The following is a 21,984-nucleotide window of genomic DNA, read 5'->3' on the forward strand; positions in this document are numbered from 1 at the left end:
CAACTGGAGTCAGAAAATTTGCTTTCCGAAACGGGGCGTAGTCGCAGTTTTCTGATAAGCTTTATTTTCTCATTCCTATAATTGAAAACGTTTTTCTTAGATGAAATGAAACATTTCTGAATAATTCAAAATAGCTGAAACTTTACACTATTTTCTCTTTATTTTTTTTTGTGTTCAATTTTATAGTGTTTCGAAATTTAATTTAAACGTGGACAGCGACTGCGCCCCGTTTTGGAAAGCCAATTTTCTGACTCCAGCTGATTAAAGTCTAGAACTTCCCGAGCTCAGAAAACGGTCCTTAATGTCAGAGCTTAATTTGTGCCGTTCCGGTACCTCCCAGGACGACCGGAACGTAACATAGTTGCAGCTAAAAATATCAAAACTCACGTCCACACGCATGCGAATGAGTAAATATGACTGGCAATTTAAAGTATTATCCTTTACCATTTAATTTGATCAAATCCGTATTTGTTTCACGTTTGAAACTGGATTTTAAGGCTAAATTTAGTGAATTTTTCCGGGGGTGGTCCCCCGGACCCCCTTCTCCTGGGGGGTATTCCAAACCCCCTGTAGTCGGGCCATCCAGAGATCTGGCACCTCAAAATTTACAAATTAAGCACTGCTTAATGTCTACTTTGAAAATACAGTAATAATGAAAGTATCGTGTTATCTGTTTCATTTCTCTTGTTTATCTGAAGTAATTCTAAATTTGTAATAATTGATCCGGCACCTCAAAATTTACAAATCAAGCACTGCTTAATGTCTACTTTGAAAATACAGTAATAATGAAAGTATCGTGTTTATCTGTTTCATTTCTCTTGTATAGCTGAAGAAATTCTAAATTTTAAATAATTAAGTTCACATAAATTCAATGAGTTGAATTGATTCAGAATTTATAGATTATTCTTCCTATAGTAAGGTCCACGTTATAATGGCATTGAACAAAGATAGGAGAGAAACGTTGCCGATCCTCAGTCTTGTCAATGCCTTGTATAGATGGTAGCTGATTTCTATAAATTACCGTCTATACTGTACAGGTTTATTAATGTAATATTATCTGTTCATTCTCGTTTAAAATAATCAATTATATTTTATTAAGCAAGAAATTCTATTTTTCAATGATTTCATAATGAATTTTCATAACAAGATGACATAATTTGTTAATTATAATTATTAATTCTACATTGTTAAAAGATGATCTGGTAACAGAGCAAAGCGAGAAAGAGCTAGCGCTATCCGCTTTGTTGAATGATAGACAAGGATAGCAATACCATTGCTAATCAAACACTGCCATTATAACGTGGACCTCACTACAGTAGACATCTCTTCATAAATCACATCAATCTGAAATGATCGATGCTACAAATACCACTTTAAACCCAAAGTTAAACTTAATCAATCAAATAAAAAAATAACTATAGATACAAGAATTTAGCCTAAAAAATAATAAGTTAGAATTAAAGACAAATTAAATATGTGAAAATAATATACCTAAAAAAAATAATAATCTAATCTTAGTCATCTATTGGTTGTACTTCTTCAAGTTGAAGTTCAAGTTCAAACTTCAATATAACTATTGTATTTAAATATAACTTTAAAGTGAAAAAACACTCACATTCTTTAGTGTGGCGACGACCGTTTCGTGCTGGTGTTGCACATTCTCAAGCCCACACCAAAGAATGTGAGTGTTTTTTTAACTTTAAAGTTATATTAAAATACAATAGTTATAATAATAGTGAAAACAAGATGGATAACCAACAAGGGCAAACTTCAAGTTCGAGAACTTGACTTGAAGTTTAAACTTCGAGAACTTCAAAATTCAAGTTCGATATTGTGTGGCTCCTTTGAAAAGTTAAGCAAAATATTTATATAGAGAAATAGCACAACGTTACCTTATTTTTTCTCTCCCTATCATTTTAATAATGTACTTATTGTATGAATCAATAAAGAATGATTAATGGGAAAAGAATATTCTAATTATGATTTTTGTTTCTGCAATTGCAGGTGGTGTTTTAAGCCCAGAGGCTCATGACTTCTCTTTGGACGAAGGCTTCGATTCTGAAGATGACAGCGACCATTATGAGGACTTCTCGTCTGATGCTGGTAAGATTATTGCATCGCCTTAGTTCATTTAGTTCTTCAGTTATAGATCAGATATATTCAAAATTTTCTTGTAAAATTAGGCTTTAGCTGAGACTGGAAAATCATGCTAGCCCTGTAACATACCGTACATTTACAGCCAAGTAATGTAAGATATTTTTTGTCACACAATTAGTAAATAATATGCTAATGAGTTAACATCAACACATAAATGAATACTGACTAGAACATAATCTACATTAAATTCAAAATCCCCAGGTCTGGTAGCACAAAAGAATGTTAGTTTGTCTAAACTAGTAGTTCTGTGAACAGTAGACCTCACGCAGTATTCGCATCCACAAGTACCTGATGTCACTTGTTTTAAATGTTAACAAACTCAGTTCACGTTTGAATTTGTATTCATATGATATCATTCATCCAATCTTAAACCTCACTTCGTTCGGTCAATTAAAGTCTTGAATTTTAACGGTGATTTAGGGCCGGACCCGAACTTGGGATTTAGCTAAGTTCAAGACTTTAAACTTAGAAGTCAGAAAATTGAAGCTTGTAATCGATTTCCAACACCAGATTAATTGGCGAAATTTGGGCGAATTAATTCCTGCGCACCTCTCCTCTGAACAAAATTGAGACAAACAAATTGATACGACGTTTTGTCAAATTGTATAAAATTTCAATCTTTTCATGATAGGCCATATGACTGGATATAATTCAATTTGACATCACCAGTCGATACAGTTCCCAAAATCAATACATCCAATCCTATGGACTTGAACGATAAAATGAAGATATTTTGCATAATTTGGCAATACAGATATAGGGCCGGTTTCCGAGCTCGGGATTTAGCTAAGTTCTAGACTTCAAACAGCTGGAGTCGGAAAATTGGCTTTCCGAAACGGGGCGTAGTAGCAGTTTTTACTTTCCTACGTAAGGAAAGTATTGCTTTCCGAAAAAATTAAGGTACCCCAATTTCTAAATTTCTATACGTTTCAAGGTCCCCTGAGTCCAAAAAAGTGGTTTTTGGGTATGTGTGTGTGTATTAGTGTATGTGCGTCTGTGTACACGATATCTCATCTCCCAATTAACGGAATGACTTGGAACTTAAGGTCCTTCCCCTATAAGGATCCGACACGAACAATTTCGAACAAATGCAATTCAAGATGGCGGCTAAAATGGCGAAAATATTGTCAAAAACAGTGTTTTTCGCGATTTTCTCGAAAACGGCTCCAACCATTTTGATCAAACTCATACCCAAAACAGTCATTGAAAAGCTCTATCAACTGCCACTAGTCCCATATCTAAAAAGTTCAGGAGCTCCGCCACATCTATGCAAAGTGTGATTTTGGATTCACAATTAATAGGCTTCAGATACAATTTAAACAAAAAATTTCAAGTGGAAAAGATCTTTGTTTATAAGTAGACTTATAACACGTCAGGTGATCAATTTTCATAACGGCAAGGAAAGTTGTGTGAGTGCGCCACACCAGATTTTTATGATAATCTTTATTTTCTCATTTCTATTATTGGAAACTTTTTTCCTTGACGAAATTAAACATTCCCAAATAATTCAAAGTAGCTAAAACTTTACACTATTTTCTCTTTATTTTGTGTTCAATTTTCTAGTTTTTCGAAATTTAACTCAAACATGGACTACGCCTCGTTTCGGAAAGCCAATTTTCTGACTCCAGCTGTTTAAAGTCTAGAGCTTAGCTAAATCCCGAGCTCGAAAACCGGCCCTAAATGACAGTTAAATGCCAAGACAATCAATCAGACAAACGGATAACTTTAATTAACTCTTAATCACAGTTGAAATTCAACTAACTTCTGTTCTAAGTTTTTGATACTGTGAAGTTTTTTCAAATGTTTGGCTACGGTATTCAGTATGTTCTGTTTCTATCTGTTTTCATTGATTCCGATTGAGTGGCTTGTGAATGAATGTCGTTGACCTTGGAAAGATGTCTATACGACATATTTATAGTAAATTGTGTTAGGAAAGATAAGAAGAACAGTAGTGAGTGTTGTTAAAGGGACTCGATTGCGCGTCTAAATTAGTCGAAAGTAAGCGTGCCATTGTTTCGATGCGGGGGCTAACAGTCCATTGACATCTTTCTAGACTCAACATAATTACTTTGATTGAATGAGCTGCTGATAATAAATGAACAACTCTTTCTAATTAAATGAATTCGAGAGATAGGCTAGTCACATTCTTTCAGCTCACTTCTGATTCACTCTGCCTAAATTTAATTACTTTCTAACTATCACTGCGATTTGGAAATAACTAGTCCAGTCACTATATACATTGGTGCATGCAATTTATATTGTAGTTCTGATTTTTCAATATATTATTTGGGTACATAAGAGAAGTCCAGAACCAATTTCTTCATGCAAAATTTCCTTGTGCTTGATACAGAGTGGCCCAAAAACCTCGTATTTTCGGCTCATTTTCCAGTTTTCAGATTCATTAAGCGCGCCTCTCCACTAGGAAATACTGAAATGAAGTGCATCTAACGGGTGATTCTCATAGGACATAATCTCATGAACTTATGTCATTGTGTGAAATATCAATGTGAGGACAATGTAGTTGGTGATTATGGTTGAAGCTGAAAATTAGGTGTTTTTCACAATACAAGGAGCATTGTTGTCAGGTGTACCTGGAAATCTATATGAGATAGAGCGCTCTATCTAATCTCAGATTGTAGAACACAAGAATACGTCCAGAGGGATTTTGAATTATACATCTAAATGGTAACAATCGGAAAATATTGTTGATCAAAAACTAAAATTCATCAAAATTGATTTTTTCTTCAAATTTCACTCATTTTTGAAAAATCATAACTCAGTACTCATTGGAGATAAAGAGTTCCGAATGATCTCATTTTATTCAGAATTTTATAATCTAAAAAAAGCCGAGAACAAATTTTATTGTCCGATTACGAGATTTGGCAGAAATAGCTGAAAACTGGAAAATGAGCCGAAAATACGAGGTTATTGGGCCACTCTGTATCTAGCATAAGGAAATTTTGCATGAAGAAATTGGTTCTGGACTTCTATTATGTACCCAAATAATATATTAAAAAATCAGAACTACAATATAAATTGCAAGCACACCCCGGTTTTATGTCTATATTGACTGTACTATATAGTAATGCTCTTGTCTATAGTGAGGTCCACGTTATAATGGCAGTGTTTGATTAGCAATGGTATTGTTATCCTTGTCTATCATTCAACAAAGCGGATAGCCCTATCTCTTCCTCGCTTTGCTCTGTTGCCAGATCGTCTTTTAACAATGTAGAATTAATATCGAATTAACAAAATATTTTATCCTTATTATGAAATTATTGAAAAATATAATTTCTTCCATAATAAAATATAATTGATTATTTTTACCGAGATGAACAGTTAATATTACATCAATAAACCTGTATCAGCTACCGTCTATAGAAGGCATTGACAAGACAGAGGCAACGGCAACGTTGATATCCTATCTTTCTCCACTGCCATTAAAACGTGGACCTCATTATAAAAATTAAATTCGCATTTAACATGATAAATATTTTCATTTGGTTGATCTTAAAATCAATTATATTATTTGTTAGATATTGAATAAATAATTCTCTTCATATCAATCATCTTTATTTTAATACATTCAAGACTAAACTGTTATTAACGTCCTGGGAACTAGTGTATTGAAATCATATTATAATAATAATTATCATCTGTAACATTATTCAATTATGCATCTACGTAATTTTATTGTTCTTCTAATATAAAACAAAATAAAATCTTCGTAGAACAAATGTATGATTTCATTTATTTGAAGTGATACATTTCCACAATCAACTCATAATCTATTACTGTATTATTTTCAATGAAGATAATACTTCTTAAACTTGATAGCCTACGGCACGACTCTACTCTACTAGCTCGAGACTGTTTTCATTAGCATAGTAGTGGTAGAGTAGAGTGTGAAGCTGTGGTGGGGCAAGGCAAGTGGTAGAGAACCATCCCACTCTACTCTACCAAGAACTAGTACTCTACCATGAGCGTTTTCATTGGGAGAGTTCACAGGATAAGTTGAGCCTGGTTTTCATTAGTAGAGTCAATGGTAGAGCTCCCTGGTCAAGTACTAACTATCTTGTGAACCTCCCAATGAAAACGTTCATAGTAGAGTACTAGATTTTAGTAAAGTGGGATAGCACCGTGATATAGTACTCTTACCTTTTCCCACCACCGCTTCTTACTCCACTCTACCATTACTATGCTAATGAAAACAGTCACGAGCTAGTAGAGTAGAGTCTAATTCCATTTTCTTCTTAATAATAATTTTTATTGCCAAAGTTAATTTAATTTGAATTTTGAAAGTATTTATTGCCAAAATCAAAAGTACATACAAGCAGCAATATCTGTAACCTAGAATTAAAACATAAAAAACTAAGTACAATATGTGTGTTTATAAATCATTAATCCTAACTCATCAATTTGGCAGACTAGCATAAGATAAACTTGTTCGCTAGTGCCGGTTGCATTAAACAAAATAGGTAACCAAAAATAAATACAAAAGACAGCAAGACAGTGCTGGCCCATCTTCAACTAACAGCTTACCAAAACAATAAATCCAAAATCAACAATCCATATTGTAGGTAATTAACAAAATTAAATAAACTCTAATTTGAAACAGTAATTATCTTTTATCCAGTTGTTAACCAGAATTTTCTTTTTCTTGTTATTTAGATTATATCTGTTAAACACAAACTCCCCCGGTACTATATTAATTAATCTTGTGCTGATATAAATCAATTGCCTTCGAACTATTTTCAAGTTAGCCGGATAGGTCCAGTACCTATTTAAGGTTCCAGGACGAAGGGCATAAGGATTATCCTGAACAACAAAATAACCTTCATATTTATTTATATATTCAAGAAGCCTGAATATATATAATTGTCTCACAGTTTTTACTTCTAATTCCTTAAAAATTAGCTCCGTGCTGTAAATTCTTGGCTTCATTAAAAGCGTTTTTATTATTAGTTTTTGTACTACAAAAATTTGATTTAGATGTGAATCTAATGCACCACCCCATATAGTTATCCCATAGCTCAGAATTGACTCAACAAACGCATAATAAACAGTCTTTATATAATTCATATCAAGTATCCTTCTTAGTTGGTAAAATTTATAAGAGATATATTTTAGTTTTTTACTAATAAAATCTATATGACTATCCCACCTAAAGCAATCATCAATCATCACACCCAAGTATTTGACACTTAGGCTATGTATTAGCTTACATACATGTCACAATTCATTATAGATATAGTATAAATCATTCTATTAATTCCTTAGAAATAATTCGATAATGGATATCAAATTTAAACAAAACAATAGTTATCTCTGCAAGCAAAAGAGCAGCCGCATGTATCAATGCTTTTTGTAAAGCTTTTGTGGCTGGAGGGCGTTAATGAATGTTCTGTATTGACATTTTAAGGTTAGTTCTGTTCACTAGACAACACACTTTACCTACTATTCTCAACTGTAGTGAAAACAGTTACTCGACCAAGTAAGTAGAGTTAGTATACCAGTTACACGACCACTAACTCTACTAATGAAAACCAGGCACTATAATTCTATTTTATAAATTCATTTATTTATTTATTGCAGAGTCAGGCAGTGACGGTGAGGGCGGAGTCGGTGGCGGCGGTCGCTCGAAGAAGGAGCGCTTCTTCTGGCAGTACAACGTGCAGGCGAAGGGACCGAAGGGCCAGCGGCTGGTGCTCAAGACCCGCAGTGAAGATCCGCATTTCCTCAATCAGGTCACTGACCCCGTATTCAGTCCCGAATGCTCTGTGCAGGGCATCAAACACAGGTAAATAAATCTATCTATATAATGAAGTCGGCTCCAGACATGCGTAATTCGCCAAGCACCGAATGTTGAGCGAACTATTCTTCTCGCTATTTGCCGATTAACGAGCAGACAACTACAAACATGCGTGGTTTGCCGAGCACTTGCTCGTTTTGGGAATAGCAAATATTTGTCAACTAAATGTCATCTACCGTCAATAAATTACTTGATAGTTTTCCATTTTTATAGACAGTTTTGTTGTACATTGTGCATTTTCATCTGTTGTAATAATAATGTTTGTGTAAATAGTGGGAAGGCGCGGAAGGGCGACGGAAACGACCTGACGCCGAATCCGAGGAAGCTGCATGCCATTGGCAAAGAGCTGGATAAAAATAAATATTTTTATTGCATAAAAACTGTACATTACAGATATGGCAAACGTCAAATTATATAAAAACAAATAAAATACATGAAAATGATCAATGTCACAAAGTACAAAACACAAAAGTACAATAAGTTCACAGCTATTAATTGATAAGTACACAATATTATTGAAATGTATCCACTATTATCCATGTTTCCTTTATGGAATAGAAGCCACCATTCAATAAATATTTCTTCAAGTGGGCTTTAAATACATTTTTATTTGTTTTAACAGATTTATTTCATTTGGGAGCCTATTGTAAAAAAATATTCCTTGATAAAATGGATTTTTCTTTGCTATTGCTAAATTAACATTAGGTAAATGATAGTTATTAGCTGTTCTTGTTCTATGACTGTGGATATTGCTATTAGTGGGTAGAAAATTATTATCAACGGTGCTAAGGATAGTCTTAAATATGAACAAAGATGGAAATGTGAGAATACTTTCAATTTTAAAATAATCTCGGCAGGACTGATATCTCGTCAGTTTACACATACATCTAATGGCTTTTTTTTGTAAAGTGAATATTTTTCTACATTTCTTTCAGAAGAATTGCCCCAAACTGTTACTCCATATCTCAGATGACATTCAAATAAAGCAAAATATATGCATTTAAGTATATTGAAAGTACAATAGCGGGATAGTGTTCTTAAAATAAAAATCACTGAACTTAGTTTAGAACAAGTATGATCCACATGAGATTGCCAGTTAGACTAGAATCCAGATGAATACCTAAAAATTTACACACTTCAACCTCTGAAACGAACTCATCATCCAGCAATAAACCAATACAACATACACTATTTGAAAAGGTCATTCTAACAGTTTTACTAACATTAAGATGCAGATTGATGCTGTTGAACCACTGACAAATGTTATTGACTGATACATAAGCATTCAACTCCAGCCGCTCACAGTCATTCTCAGCATTTAGGATGCTAGTGTCATCCGCATATAAAGTAATATCAGCTCCTAATCCAAAATTATCAATAATTCTATTCACAAAGGTAACAACTGCTGTTTCTGTGGATTTTCCTTTTATGAATCCATGCTGGTCAACACAAAGAAGTTTGTACTTATTAAAGAAAGACACTATTCTATTTTCTAATACTTTTTCAAATATTTTTGAGAATGTGGATATAATAGACTGGCTTCTCCACACATCTGTCAGCTGATCACTTGTCAGCTGATTTATGATGAATAATTCTAGTCAGATTTTTACGGTAATATTGGCGTATGAAGGAGACTCCTTTTTCCTTTTATATTATCCTTGAAATGCAAAATTACCAAAAACCTTGTATATACGTCGACGCGCAATTAAAAAAGGAACATACCTGTCAAATTTCATGAAAATCTATTACCGCGTTTCGCCGTAAATGCGCAACATATAAACATATAAACGTTTAAACATCCAAACATTTAAACATTAAGAGAAATGCCAAACCGTCGACTTGAATCTTAGACCTCACTTCGCTTGGTCAATCATATTCGAATTCGTTGCTAGGAAACCGGAAATAAAAACAAAGTCTTTTACACACGCTCGCTTTTCTTTTTATTTTAACCTGATATCGTGATTATCTGTTTAAAAATCGTCCATGTCAAAATCATATGGTCAATTCATTTCTGTTGGTTCACTGGAGCATTTTTTCTCAATGAATAGTTTTGCTAATAAAATATGAAGATAAATTAAAACTCAGGGAGAATTTTTGATTATTTTATCTTTCCATGAAAATTACATGATTTCATTAATGGAAAGAAGAGATGAACGTTATGTACCATGTGTCCAAAATTAATGTAATCCGAAATAAACTATTCAAATAGTTCACAATAAATTTTTAATTAACTTGAAAATTTTGTTGTTCAAGAAATCACATCTTACTATTTTAACACTAGGGGCCTGTTTCATAAAAGTTACAAGTCCTGTGATACAGGAGAATCACCATCCCAATTACAAGCTCAATATAGCCGATAAAATCAGCTGTTCCTGTATTACAGGACTTCTAAGTCCTGGGGCCTGTTTCATAAAAGTTACAAGTCCTGTAATACAGGAGAATCACCATTCCAATTACATGTTCAATATAGTCGATAAAAACAGCTGTTCCTATATTACAGGACTTCTAAATTTTTATGAAACATGGCCCTGGGGTCTGTTTCATAAAAACTTAGAAGTCCTGTAATACAGGAACAGCTGATTTTATCGGCTATATTGAGCATGTAATTGGAATGGTGATTCTCCTGTATTACGTTACTTAAGTTTTATGAAACAGGGCCCAGCTTTTATATTTTATTATCAGCATGAATTGTGAAAATCCAAACACAGCTGTGTTTGAGAAGAAAATACCTAATATTAGAACCGTACGAATTAAAATCTGATATGTATGAAAGCCGCATTCGTTTTCGACAACGAACCGAACCGAATGAAACCGAATGTGTGTGGAGCTAGCCTAACAGAACATCAAGAAAGGAAGGTATTATAACAAACTGACGGATTATACACTGTGTTCCAAGATATTACAAAATTATCATTTCATCTTGAAATGAATTCTAGCTTTTACCCACTCATCTATTTCGTTAGTTTCTTACTAGTTTCTTTGTTACATAATATTTAATATCGGGGGACCGAGCTTTCCTCTGGAGTGTAAAAGCATAGAAAATTTGTAACGAAAGATTGAATTTATAGTTTATATTTATTTATTCATTTTCTCAGTCGTACAATTATTTTTACAGTTATGAGGAGGCACAACAGGCATATGCCCAAAACTGTCCCTTTTCAAATTTATACTGCAGTCCAAATCAAAATCTAGGTTAAGCTACTATCACTCATCAAAATAATAATTTATTCACACATCATCAATTACAAATAGATATACTATGAATTCGATTTACTCTGATTTACTATGTTCGCTACAATAATTTTTAATATACTATGTACTATTCTACACTAACAGCATCTAGTTACTATTTTGGGCTTTCTGAAGTAAACATGTTTCCTAAAAAAGAGAAATAAACGAAAATAAGTTTCTCTTGCTGAATTTTTCTTCTCGTGAGATCAGCTGGATGATCCCACACACATGCACTCGTTCACTCTCTTCCATTACAGTATCGACAGACTTGTTTTTCCAAGGACGTATTTATCCTTTAAATGTCCTTCAGCAAGTTATCCAAGAGTTGAGACCTAGTGCAATCGAATCTTCATATCATAAACCCACTTTGTTCCAAATTTCGTGAGAATCGTTAGAGCCGTTTTCGAGATCCGTTGAACATAAATACCATATAACCACATAACCATAATATATACAGAAATTGCTCGCTTAATACAATAGGATATTGATATAGTATATTCAAGTTTATGGCTTTTTTAATAAATTACTTGATAGTTTTCCATTTTGTAGACAGTTTTGTTGTTGTACATTGTGCATTTGCATCTGTTGTAATAATAATGTTTGTGTAAATAGTGGGAAGGCGAGGAAGGGCGACGGAAACGACCTGACGCCGAATCCGAGGAAGCTGCATGCCATTGGCAAAGAGCTGGATAAGCTTGGCAAAATCATCAACGATATGACACCTGTCAATGAACTGCCGTTTACCGCTCGAACCAAAACTCGCAAGGAGAAGAATAAGCTAGCGTCCAGGTCAGTTTACTACCTTCATATTTTCATCCTAATTGATTAGTTGAGGTTATTTTTGTCCGAATTTAATATTAATAGAAATATCGTCCAAGTATTTCTTTAAGGCTCCCAACCACAAGTCATCTCTATGAGTCTAAAGTACTAATTAGTCCAGTCAAATGGCCATTTTTCAGGAAACAGCCCCGAAAGAATTTTTCTCGACGGTTCTATATGTATTTTGGGGCGCTGAATTCGAATCTGAAATTTGCTGACACGCCAGAGGGCGGCTTCACCCCGAAAACCCCCCAAAAAAACCCAAAATTTCGGACTTTTTGAGTTTCTTGAGAAAATTAAAGAGAATAAAATTTCCAACAAATTCAGTGGTCGCGCAGGATTCTACCATTTATGATTTCGGAGCTACACATTTTCATAAAAGGGGTATTTTTTAAGGGGTTTTCAAAATTATGCAAACCTACCACTTCTACCCTATACAACTTGGATATTTTTCTAGTATAGATAAAAAACCACACATCACGTAAAAGAACACTTCTTCATGAACAGGATTCCTTAGGAGTCTTTGAATTTAGTAGTGGGGGGAGGGGGAATACACCCAAAATTAGAAAATCATGTCCTACAGCCAAAATACAAAATTTTCATTATAATACCTTTTCAATGCCTTCCTAACAAAAAAATAAATATTTCGGCTGAAATCATTTCACGAGGGTTATTTCCTGGAAGAATCACCCGTTAGAAACATTTAATTTTGTTATTTCCTAGTGGGGGGTACGTTATAAGGATACGTCAAATATCAAAACTTTAAACACTTATAACTTTTGACAGAATGATCAGATCTCCTCGTACTACAGCTCATTCTTCTCAGCTCGTCAAGGCGGTTCAAAATCATGTAGGCTATCATAACTGGAATTTGATGAAAAATTCCTCAAATTAAAGATCACAAGAAAGCTTGATATACTGTATACAGAGTGAGTCATATGTATGGGAACCCTTCAATTAGTTGGTGACTGTTGTGGATATAACACTGTAACTTTTAGGATAAGTCATTGGTCAAATAACTCTAAAATTTTGAATATAAACACCCATTGTGTGGCACATCATTATGTGGCCATTTCAAAACAAGAAAGATGGCATCAATCAAAATGTTCTATGATACTTTTATCCAAAAAGGCGGCTTTTGAAGTTTTAGTTTTCAAAGAAATGATTGTGAAAGGCCTTGAAAATGATGTATATTTAAAATATTTTAGTTACAACCCCTCATTTCTTTAAAAACTAAAACTTCAATCAGCCGCTATTTTGGATACAAGTATCATAGAACATTTTGATTCATGCCATCTTTCTTGTTTTAACAATTCCTTTAACAATCATCTTTCTTGATAGGAACTGAAGGGTTTCCATCAGTCATATGACTTCTCTGTATAAACTGTGATATGTTCCAAAAATAATGCATTACTTGACTGTTCTTACATTGATCTTAAGGGGCATCAATTCAAAATGGCCGACTGCTACTGTCCACTCAATTTGCAAAGCAACAATGATCGTGTGATTTTGTAGGATAATGGAGGACACGCTTCCGTTTTTCCTCAATAAAACTAGCAAATAATGCTTTGAATTAAAATAACTAGTAGTTCTGTGAACAGTAAACCTCGCGCTCAGTAAGTTACATTGGCCTGTTGTTATTTTTTCTCAAAAATTAATAAATAATTTATCAATTTAAAATGTCTAGAAAAAATCCCAAATAAACATAGAGCTTTCTGTCCTATCGTACCGTGACGTGTCGTCCCGGAATGTGAGTGTGAGCGCTGTTATCAGGTCTGGCTGCAACTGTCTACAACGTTGATGGAAAGATACATTTTCAAGATGTTCTATGTTTTTGAACGGGTAGTATTATAGTCAACTGTCTACTAACGTTGATGGAAAGATACATTTTCAAGATGTTCGATGTTTTTGAACGGGTAGTATTATAGTCCACTACACAGCTGATTCATGATGAATAATTTCATGAAAATCTATTACCGCGTTCCGCCGTAAATGCGCAGCATATAAACATTTAAACATTAAGAGAAATGCCAAACCGTCGACTTGAATCTTAGATCTCTTAGATTATTGAATGAATTAATCTACTAGAAATGTTAACGACAAAACTGTAACATTTAATCATAATTTTATTACTGTTCTCAATAACAATAACTTCAATTGAAATGTTATGTTTTCCTTTTCCAGAGCTTGTCGGTTGAAGAAGAAGGCTCAGCATGAAGCGAATAAGATAAAATTGTGTGGGCTAGAATGTGAGCACAGTAAGTAGCAATGTTTCAGCTCTTTATCTTATATTCATGGAGAGGTGGATTATGACAAATTTTACTGTTTACATTTTGTATTAAATGAAGCCTATATTATGTAAGGGTTGTTCTAATTAAATGATAGAAATTCTATGATTGACTCACCTTAGGGCCTCCTTGACGTTTATTTGCTCAAATAGCCAGTTGAGTAGTAGATACTATAGGCTATCGTAGGTGAGCCAGAACTTAACCTTACAAGATGATATATAATACCACTAGTTTGAAATGCTCACAGAGACCAGAACACTTGTATCAGATATGCAGCTTATTATTTTTGCTCAAAGCGATTGGGACAATATTCAATAGGAATATTTGTGTCGACAACAAGTTGGCACAAGAAAATTTGTATTATTAAGTCTCATGTAACGACTTTTTTTTAGATAAATTCAACTGCCTGACTTGAAAACTAGTGGCCACTAAATCTATTACTTACGTGCCCTTCGGCTAATTTTTGTTTGGGAGTGAAATTAATTTTTTTGCGTTTAGTTCAATTCAATGTGTTGGGCTAGCCTACTAACTTTACATTCGTGATAGATTATTGAGCAAACTAAATTCAACTTGGATTTTACTTTTTATATCATTTGAGTTTCTAATTTTTTAGCTCTAACTATAATTTACATTAAGAAAACAAATAAAACATTTAAAAATAGTTGAGATCAATTTACATATCACAGCCATTCAGGAAAAAATCGGAACAAGAACAGAGCATTAGAAAATTTTTCTCGTTTCTTCCTCAAGAGTCAGCTGACTTTTGAATTACCAACCCAATGAGAATATAACTATTTTATGAATTTATCATTTTAGTTGTGACGATCATAATATTAATTATTTTGCTAGCTTATTGAATTCACAATTGCCTTTAAATTAACAAATACCATTATTATTACTTTCCAATTGATTACTTTAAGTCGATTCGTGATGTCATCAAGTTGACTGGACCTATAGCTGCTTCTGGCGGCCTATTCAAACTATTATTTATTAGCTTAGTGAGGTGTCCTTTTCTGAACTGTCTCTTTACAATATTTAGTACATTGCTTTTTTCACCGCCAGAAGGGGTTGAGAAGATCTCTAAATACTAAAGGGCGAGTCATGGAACTTCATAAACAACATTTGCTTTTGTAAATGATATCCAATCTATGTACCCTTTTTAAAATTATTCAGTCACAACATGTTTCGGCTATATGATGTCATTATCAAGTGATAATCATTATCATTATCAAGTGATAATCATTATCATTATCAAGTGATAATGGCATCATATAGCCGAAACATGTTGTGACTGAATAATTTTAAAAACGGCACTTAGATTTCTATTTTCATTTATATTCAAGAGTAGCCCTAAAGAAAAATGACAACATTTGCTTTCCATGCTACTTTAAAATATTATTGAATGAATTAATCTAGAAATGTTAACGACACAACTGTAACATTTAATCATAATTTTATTACAGTTCTCAAAAACCTACCTATAAGATTTTGCTAACTGATCTGAATTCTAACTGTTTAAGAAGGTAGAGTGGACAAATCCTGGATAATTAGGGGTTTTTAATACCGGGTGCGGCAGCAAAACTTCCTTTTTTGAAGTGAACGCCATTCAGTCAGCTGATGTCGTAGTAGAGTGAAATTGGTCTCGTTAGAGAGGCTAAACCATAACATTTTCTTCCCGACATGTTTATTCGTCATCATGCATTGGAACAATGAGAAGCGTGCATTTGCCGTTGAGACGTATTTTTCGAGCAGATGTTTTTTCATCACAACCCAGCGCGCTTTTCAATATCGCTTCAATTCAGCCCCTTTGGCTACTGTCCCGGACCGAAAAACATCTGTTAAGTGGGTCATCATGCTCAACCAAACTGAAAGTGCAACAAGACAAAGAACTGAAGTCCCTCGGCCCATTAGGTCACCTGAGAACGTTGAGGCAGTGAGAGTTTTAATGTTGAGATCACCACAGCGTTCAGCGCGCAAACATGCGTCTGCTCTTGGACCTTCCGATCGTTCTGTGAGACAAATTTTTTCAGGATGATCTTCATTTTCATCCATACATTTCATTTATTTATTTATTTACAATGCATATGACACTAATGTAAGAACATTGAAAGATAAAATAATAAGGTAGTCCTTGTGCTATTTTTCTTCCAAATATATAGGTGACAAAGTCACCTTAGAATTTCACGTGTACAATTTTTATAAAATTTTGGTCCAAAATAAACATTTAAACTATAAATTTTGAATTTAGATGGCTTAAATTGATAGATTAATTAGAAATATTCCACTCAATTACCACTTTCAACGAATAATATTGAGCTATTTAAGAAAATTTGGAACTATTCAAGAAACACAAACTTGTAAACACTAAAGCTCAGCTGGCACAAGATGGCAATTATGCAGGGACTTTCAGAACGTGACTTCAATTGAGGGAACACTTTCCAGGACGTCTTATCTCAATTAGGAACTATTTGGAGTGGCCAGCCCGATCTCGCGATTTGAACCCTTGTGATTTTTTACTATGGGGTTTTTGAAATCCCTTGTTTAAGTGAACCGTTCAAGGACCCTACAAGATTGGAAGTCCAATATCAGGGAAGAAATTACTAAAATAACGCCTGCAATGCTGGCAGGAGTCATGACAAATACCAGAAAGCGGTTTACTCAGTGTATTGGGACGTCACCTACCTGATTTGATATTCAAAACTAATTGAAACAAAACTGTATATATGTGTCTACATTACAAAAAATAAAAATAAAATTTCTGATCCATACAATGAGTTCTATTCACTTAAAAAAAAGGAAGTTTCACTGCCGCACTCTGTATAACCTAGAAAATATAATGGCACTCACCATACTAAACTATTAATCCTTTACGGTTGAAATTTTCGCCACACTATACTGATATCATCACTAATTGGCACAACTATAATGAAATTTATTTTAATCTTCAATTTTTTTCTGCAGAACGACTTTTGGCTGGAATCCAGCTGATGAAACAATTGTACATATCGAAATTCAACGGTGAATTGAACGGAGATCCTCAGGAGTTTGGAAGGCATACTGAGAAAATCACCAAGTCTGCTACCAGTGAGTCATTGCATTTCTGTCACTTCAATATTATAAGTGAACATGAGCTTCACCCACACCTGTCATGCACCGTTCCGATCCTACTCATGTCCGATATTTCTATGGGGTGGCGGGACAGATCACATATGTGGCATTGGAAGCTTATAAACAAATCATTGAAATTGATATTTAATTCTAGTATTCCTGATGAAACAATTAATCTCGTAGAATATACAGGACTCTACAACTTTGAAAGCACATAAATATTTATTGAAATTACTTACAGAATTGAGAAAGGTGTCATTTTGTTACAAAACACTTCAAGTTTAAGGTGTGGGTGTTATTTTGGTTGGATGTGACAGCCGTTGGTAATGCGACATACATCCCACCGATAATCGATTTCTTGCCACACTCGTACCAGCATATCAGGCGTAACTTGTGCAACCGCAGCGACCCGAATGTGATCCGATTTCGGAGGTCATTAAGATCGACTGGTAGAGGTGGAACATGAACCTTATCCTTGATGAAACCCCACAGGAAGAAATCCATCGGTGTTAAATCCGGTGAGCGAGGTGGTCATGCAATTGGCCCTGCACGACCAATCCAGCGAAGTTGAAAGCGATTGTCTAGAAAATCCCAAACTTCTCCGTGGAAATGAGCTGGTGCACCGTCATGCTGAAAGTGAAAGGGCACTTGTTCATCTTGTTCAGCATAACGGTGCACCAGCTCATTTCCACGGAGAAGTTTGGGATTTACTAGACAATTGCTTTTAACTTCGCTGGATTTACTACTTTGCAGGGCCAATTGCATGACCACCTCGCTAACCGGATTTAACATCAATGGATATCTAACTGAGGGGTTTCATTAGGGATAAGGTTTATGTTCCGCCTCTACCAGACAATTTTAATGACCTCTGAAATCCGATCGCTGGTTGCATCTTAGGCCAGTTATAGAATAGACACGCTGGGAAGTCTAGCCTCTGAAGCCAACATCTACTGCCATATCGACCTATCGTGATGTCAGCATCTGATAGAAAACTTTCAGATTGTGTCTATTTCAGATGGAAGTAAATTATTATTTATGAAAATGGTAAACTCCCGCTGAAATAGACACAATCTGCTATGGAAAACAATGTAAAAAACTCAACAGAAAAGCTTTCTATCCGATGCTGACGTCACGATAGGGCGATATGGCAGTAGATATTGGCTTCATCGACGTTCAGTATGAATATACAATGAGCTGTGTCTATTCTATAACTGGTCTAAGGGTTGCATAAGTTACGCCTGATATGGTGGTACGAGTGTGGCCAGAAATCGATTAACGGTGGGATGTATGATGCATTACCAACGGCTGTCACATCCAACAAAAATAACACCCACACCTTAAACTTGAAGTGTTTTGTAACAAAATGACACCTTTCTCAATTCTGTAAGTAATTCAATAAATATTTATGTGCTTTCAAAGTTGTAAAGTCCTTTTATAATCTCCCTGTATTGATAGATACGATATCTTTCTTAAGATTTTTTACTTTCCTTGCCCTATTACCATAGGTAAGGAAAGTATTGCTTTCCGACGAAATGAAGGTACCCCAATTTCTAAATTTCTATACGTTTCAAGGTCCCCTGAGTCCAAAAAAGTGGTTTTTGGGTATTGTGTTTTTGTGGGTGTGTGTGTGTGTGTATGAGTGTATGTGTACACGATATCTCATCTCCCAATTAACGTAATAACTTGAAATTTGGATCTTAAGGTCCTTCCCCTATAAGGATCCGACACGAACAATTTCGATCAAATGCAATTCAAGATGGCGGATAAAATGGCGAAAATTTTGTCAAAAACAGGGGTTTACGCGATTTTTTCGAAAACGGCTCCAACGATTTTGATCAAATCGTTCTGAAACCTAACCTAAAATAGTTATTGATAAGCTCTATCAACTGCCACAAGTCCCATATCTGTAAAAATTCCAGGAGCTCCGCCCCATCTATGCAAAATTTTATTTTAAATTACCAATTATCAGGTTTCAGATTCAATTTAAACAAAAAAATTCCAAGTGGAGAAGATTGAGCATGAATTAATGTGTCCAGTAACATTTCCACCTAAAATTTAAAATAAGCTCGAAATTCGAGAAAATGTTATTATTTCAATTAAAAACTGTTGGCAACTTTTGATTCTATTAAATCATTCACTATGAAGAGATAGCGGACTTCGTGTGTCTCCAGTGTTATTGTCCTGTCACCAGCAGGCTCATATCTTTGTATAGTAGTTATGAGATGCGCGTGAACACTAGCGTCAGGTGATACATTTTCATAACGGCAAGGAAAGTTGTGTGAGTGCGCCACACCAGATTTTTTTGTGTATTTGAGAAGTTGTGTTTCTTAAGATTCATAAGATTTAGCGTTGATTCATACAATCAAAGAAGTAGTAACTGATTATTCTCTGTTTTTCAATTTCAGAACTGAAGGTTGCTGGTCAAACCACAGATTTTGTGAACAGAATTCTGGATAAAGTGAAGAGCGGGGTCGCTAATGGTGGACTGGACGAGATTTAATCGCATAGAAAAGCTGCAGTGCCATATTACACATGCATTGGCTTGGCTTGCTTCTCACCCATCAATCTAACGCTAATATCTACTCTGGTATGCCATATATATATAAATGTGAAATACTCAAACATGCAACTCATTGTAATTCGTCTAGCTATATCTTAAGAAAGAGTGAATTATAGTCATATATTTTTTTAGCGTTATCGGTAGTTTTTAATTAAGATTTACAGAAAAATATTATCTGCTAGTATATGATCAAATTATTCAATAAGATTACATTAGTTCAGGACAAACACCACAGAGTATATATCATAGCGCTCTCAAGGAATATTATGTAGTTATATTAAAATCGCATTTAGAAGAGCAGCAATATTTCCAAGGTTTTTCCATCCTCGATTTGGAAAACTGTGTGGTATGAAAGCAAGGTGAAAAGATAAAATTAAACATACTAGTAGTACTGTGAACAGTAGACCTCGCGCCTCCCCTGTCCATACTTTCAATCAGCTGAAGCCAAGCTTTTTATATCTGTATCTTACCGTTTCTGTAAAAATGCAGATATATTCAGCTGATTAGAAGTGAATTGCTCATGTTCGCGGCGCGTATATCTGTACGCACCTTTATATGTGAGTCCACCAAGCAAGAGTCTTATTATTTAATTTACTCAAATTCCTAAAGACAAAAATTCCACTCGCTATTTTATTTTTTAATCTTATCCTATTCCCCCCAACCCAGCCCTTCTTCCAGTTTCACTCCTAAGAAGTCTGTCGAGCTCTTGACTAACAATTCCGACTCTCCAATGAATAATTTAGGTAAAAGTAAATTCGTATGGCTTTTTTTGGTGGGGAGTCCCTTGCGGGAAGGTCCCACCGCCTGAATATATAATTTAAGCCGTCAATGGACCTTACAACTGTCATACTTCAACCGGGACCGACAATAATAACGTGCCCATCCGATAACACGGGAGTGATCTGGTTAAAAAACTTTTGGTATTGAGAGGGTTTGAACCCGGGATCGCTATGCTCCTACGCAAGCACTCTATCCACTAGACCACGGATCACTCCAATAATTTAGGTGTTTCATTGTGTCTTAACCTCCTACTCTGATGGGTTTGTAGACACATATGTGTCTAATTTGTTCTATAATTAAAATAATAATAATATAATAATATGTTTTATATAATATGTTTATATTATATGTTTATATATATAATATGTTTTATATAATTTGTTCTTGAGGCATTCAACATCAATTTATTATTTGCAAAATATTGGCATAGACTATTCATCTTGAAATAGAATTCCAATTAGTATTGGCTCTGTCACCAGAGTCGTATCATCTGCAAAAATATAAAGATTCTCAATGGGAACCGACCCTGCAACATCATTCACATAGATCAAGAACAACAAAAGGATCATGTTGATCTCAATCGAAATTTGTTGCTCTTCTAAATGGGTCACTGAAACAAAACTAGGCCTAATTTCACATGCACCATATCTTCATTATTAATCATACTAGGTATTTTTGAAACAATCTAATGTTATTTACCGGTTTTGCGACAATAAGGGTAGTAGTTTTTTTGTAGGAGTGTTGGTATGATTTCTACTTTTATTACAGCAGTAGTTTCAAGTAAATAGAATTGAGTTAGTATGAGAGAATCTAGTTTTCACGTTTTGATATTTAAGTCTTACGTACCCGAATAATTGATTCAATATTTTTACAAATGATAAACATCTTTTCTCTACCCTGTTCTTAATTATTTTTTGTTTACAATAATTTGTAAACATAATTTACAATGTTTTTATATGTTTACAATGTGATTAATGTTTATATGTTTACAATAATTTGTAAACATAATTTATAATTTGTAACATGCCCCTGTTTTCTCAACATATTTTGAAATTTTATATCTATCATTTTCTATATACCGGCTTTATTATTGGTAGAAAAAGTTATTTCAATCGACCGTATTATCTACACTTCGCCATTTCAAATTTCAGTTCAGGATCAATGTATTATATACATATATTTCATTCTCAATCAAGAGACACCAATGAAGTTGATTTGAATGACTGGAA

General features: G+C 34.3%; 1 protein-coding gene across 3 annotated transcripts in view; it reads left to right on the forward strand.

Moving 5' to 3' along the window:
• The window catches only part of LOC111048761 (protein CREBRF homolog), a 33,255-nt gene extending 12,842 nt beyond the window's left edge, over nucleotides 1-20,413 (forward strand). For all 3 annotated transcript variants that reach the window (XM_022334723.2, XM_039426458.1, XM_039426459.1), the window contains exons 3-8: nucleotides 2,005-2,103; nucleotides 7,753-7,957; nucleotides 11,813-11,989; nucleotides 14,204-14,277; nucleotides 17,269-17,391; nucleotides 19,821-20,413. In XM_022334723.2, coding sequence (XP_022190415.2) covers nucleotides 2,005-2,103; nucleotides 7,753-7,957; nucleotides 11,813-11,989; nucleotides 14,204-14,277; nucleotides 17,269-17,391; nucleotides 19,821-19,915 — 773 coding nt within the window. In that variant the 3' untranslated portion in view covers nucleotides 19,916-20,413. The remainder of the gene's footprint in view (nucleotides 1-2,004; nucleotides 2,104-7,752; nucleotides 7,958-11,812; nucleotides 11,990-14,203; nucleotides 14,278-17,268; nucleotides 17,392-19,820) is intronic.
• Nucleotides 20,414-21,984: the final 1,571 nt, after the last annotated feature.

The sequence above is a fragment of the Nilaparvata lugens genome, chromosome 4 (genome assembly GCF_014356525.2).
Source record: "Nilaparvata lugens isolate BPH chromosome 4, ASM1435652v1, whole genome shotgun sequence".
Classification (NCBI taxonomy): domain Eukaryota; kingdom Metazoa; phylum Arthropoda; class Insecta; order Hemiptera; family Delphacidae; genus Nilaparvata; species Nilaparvata lugens.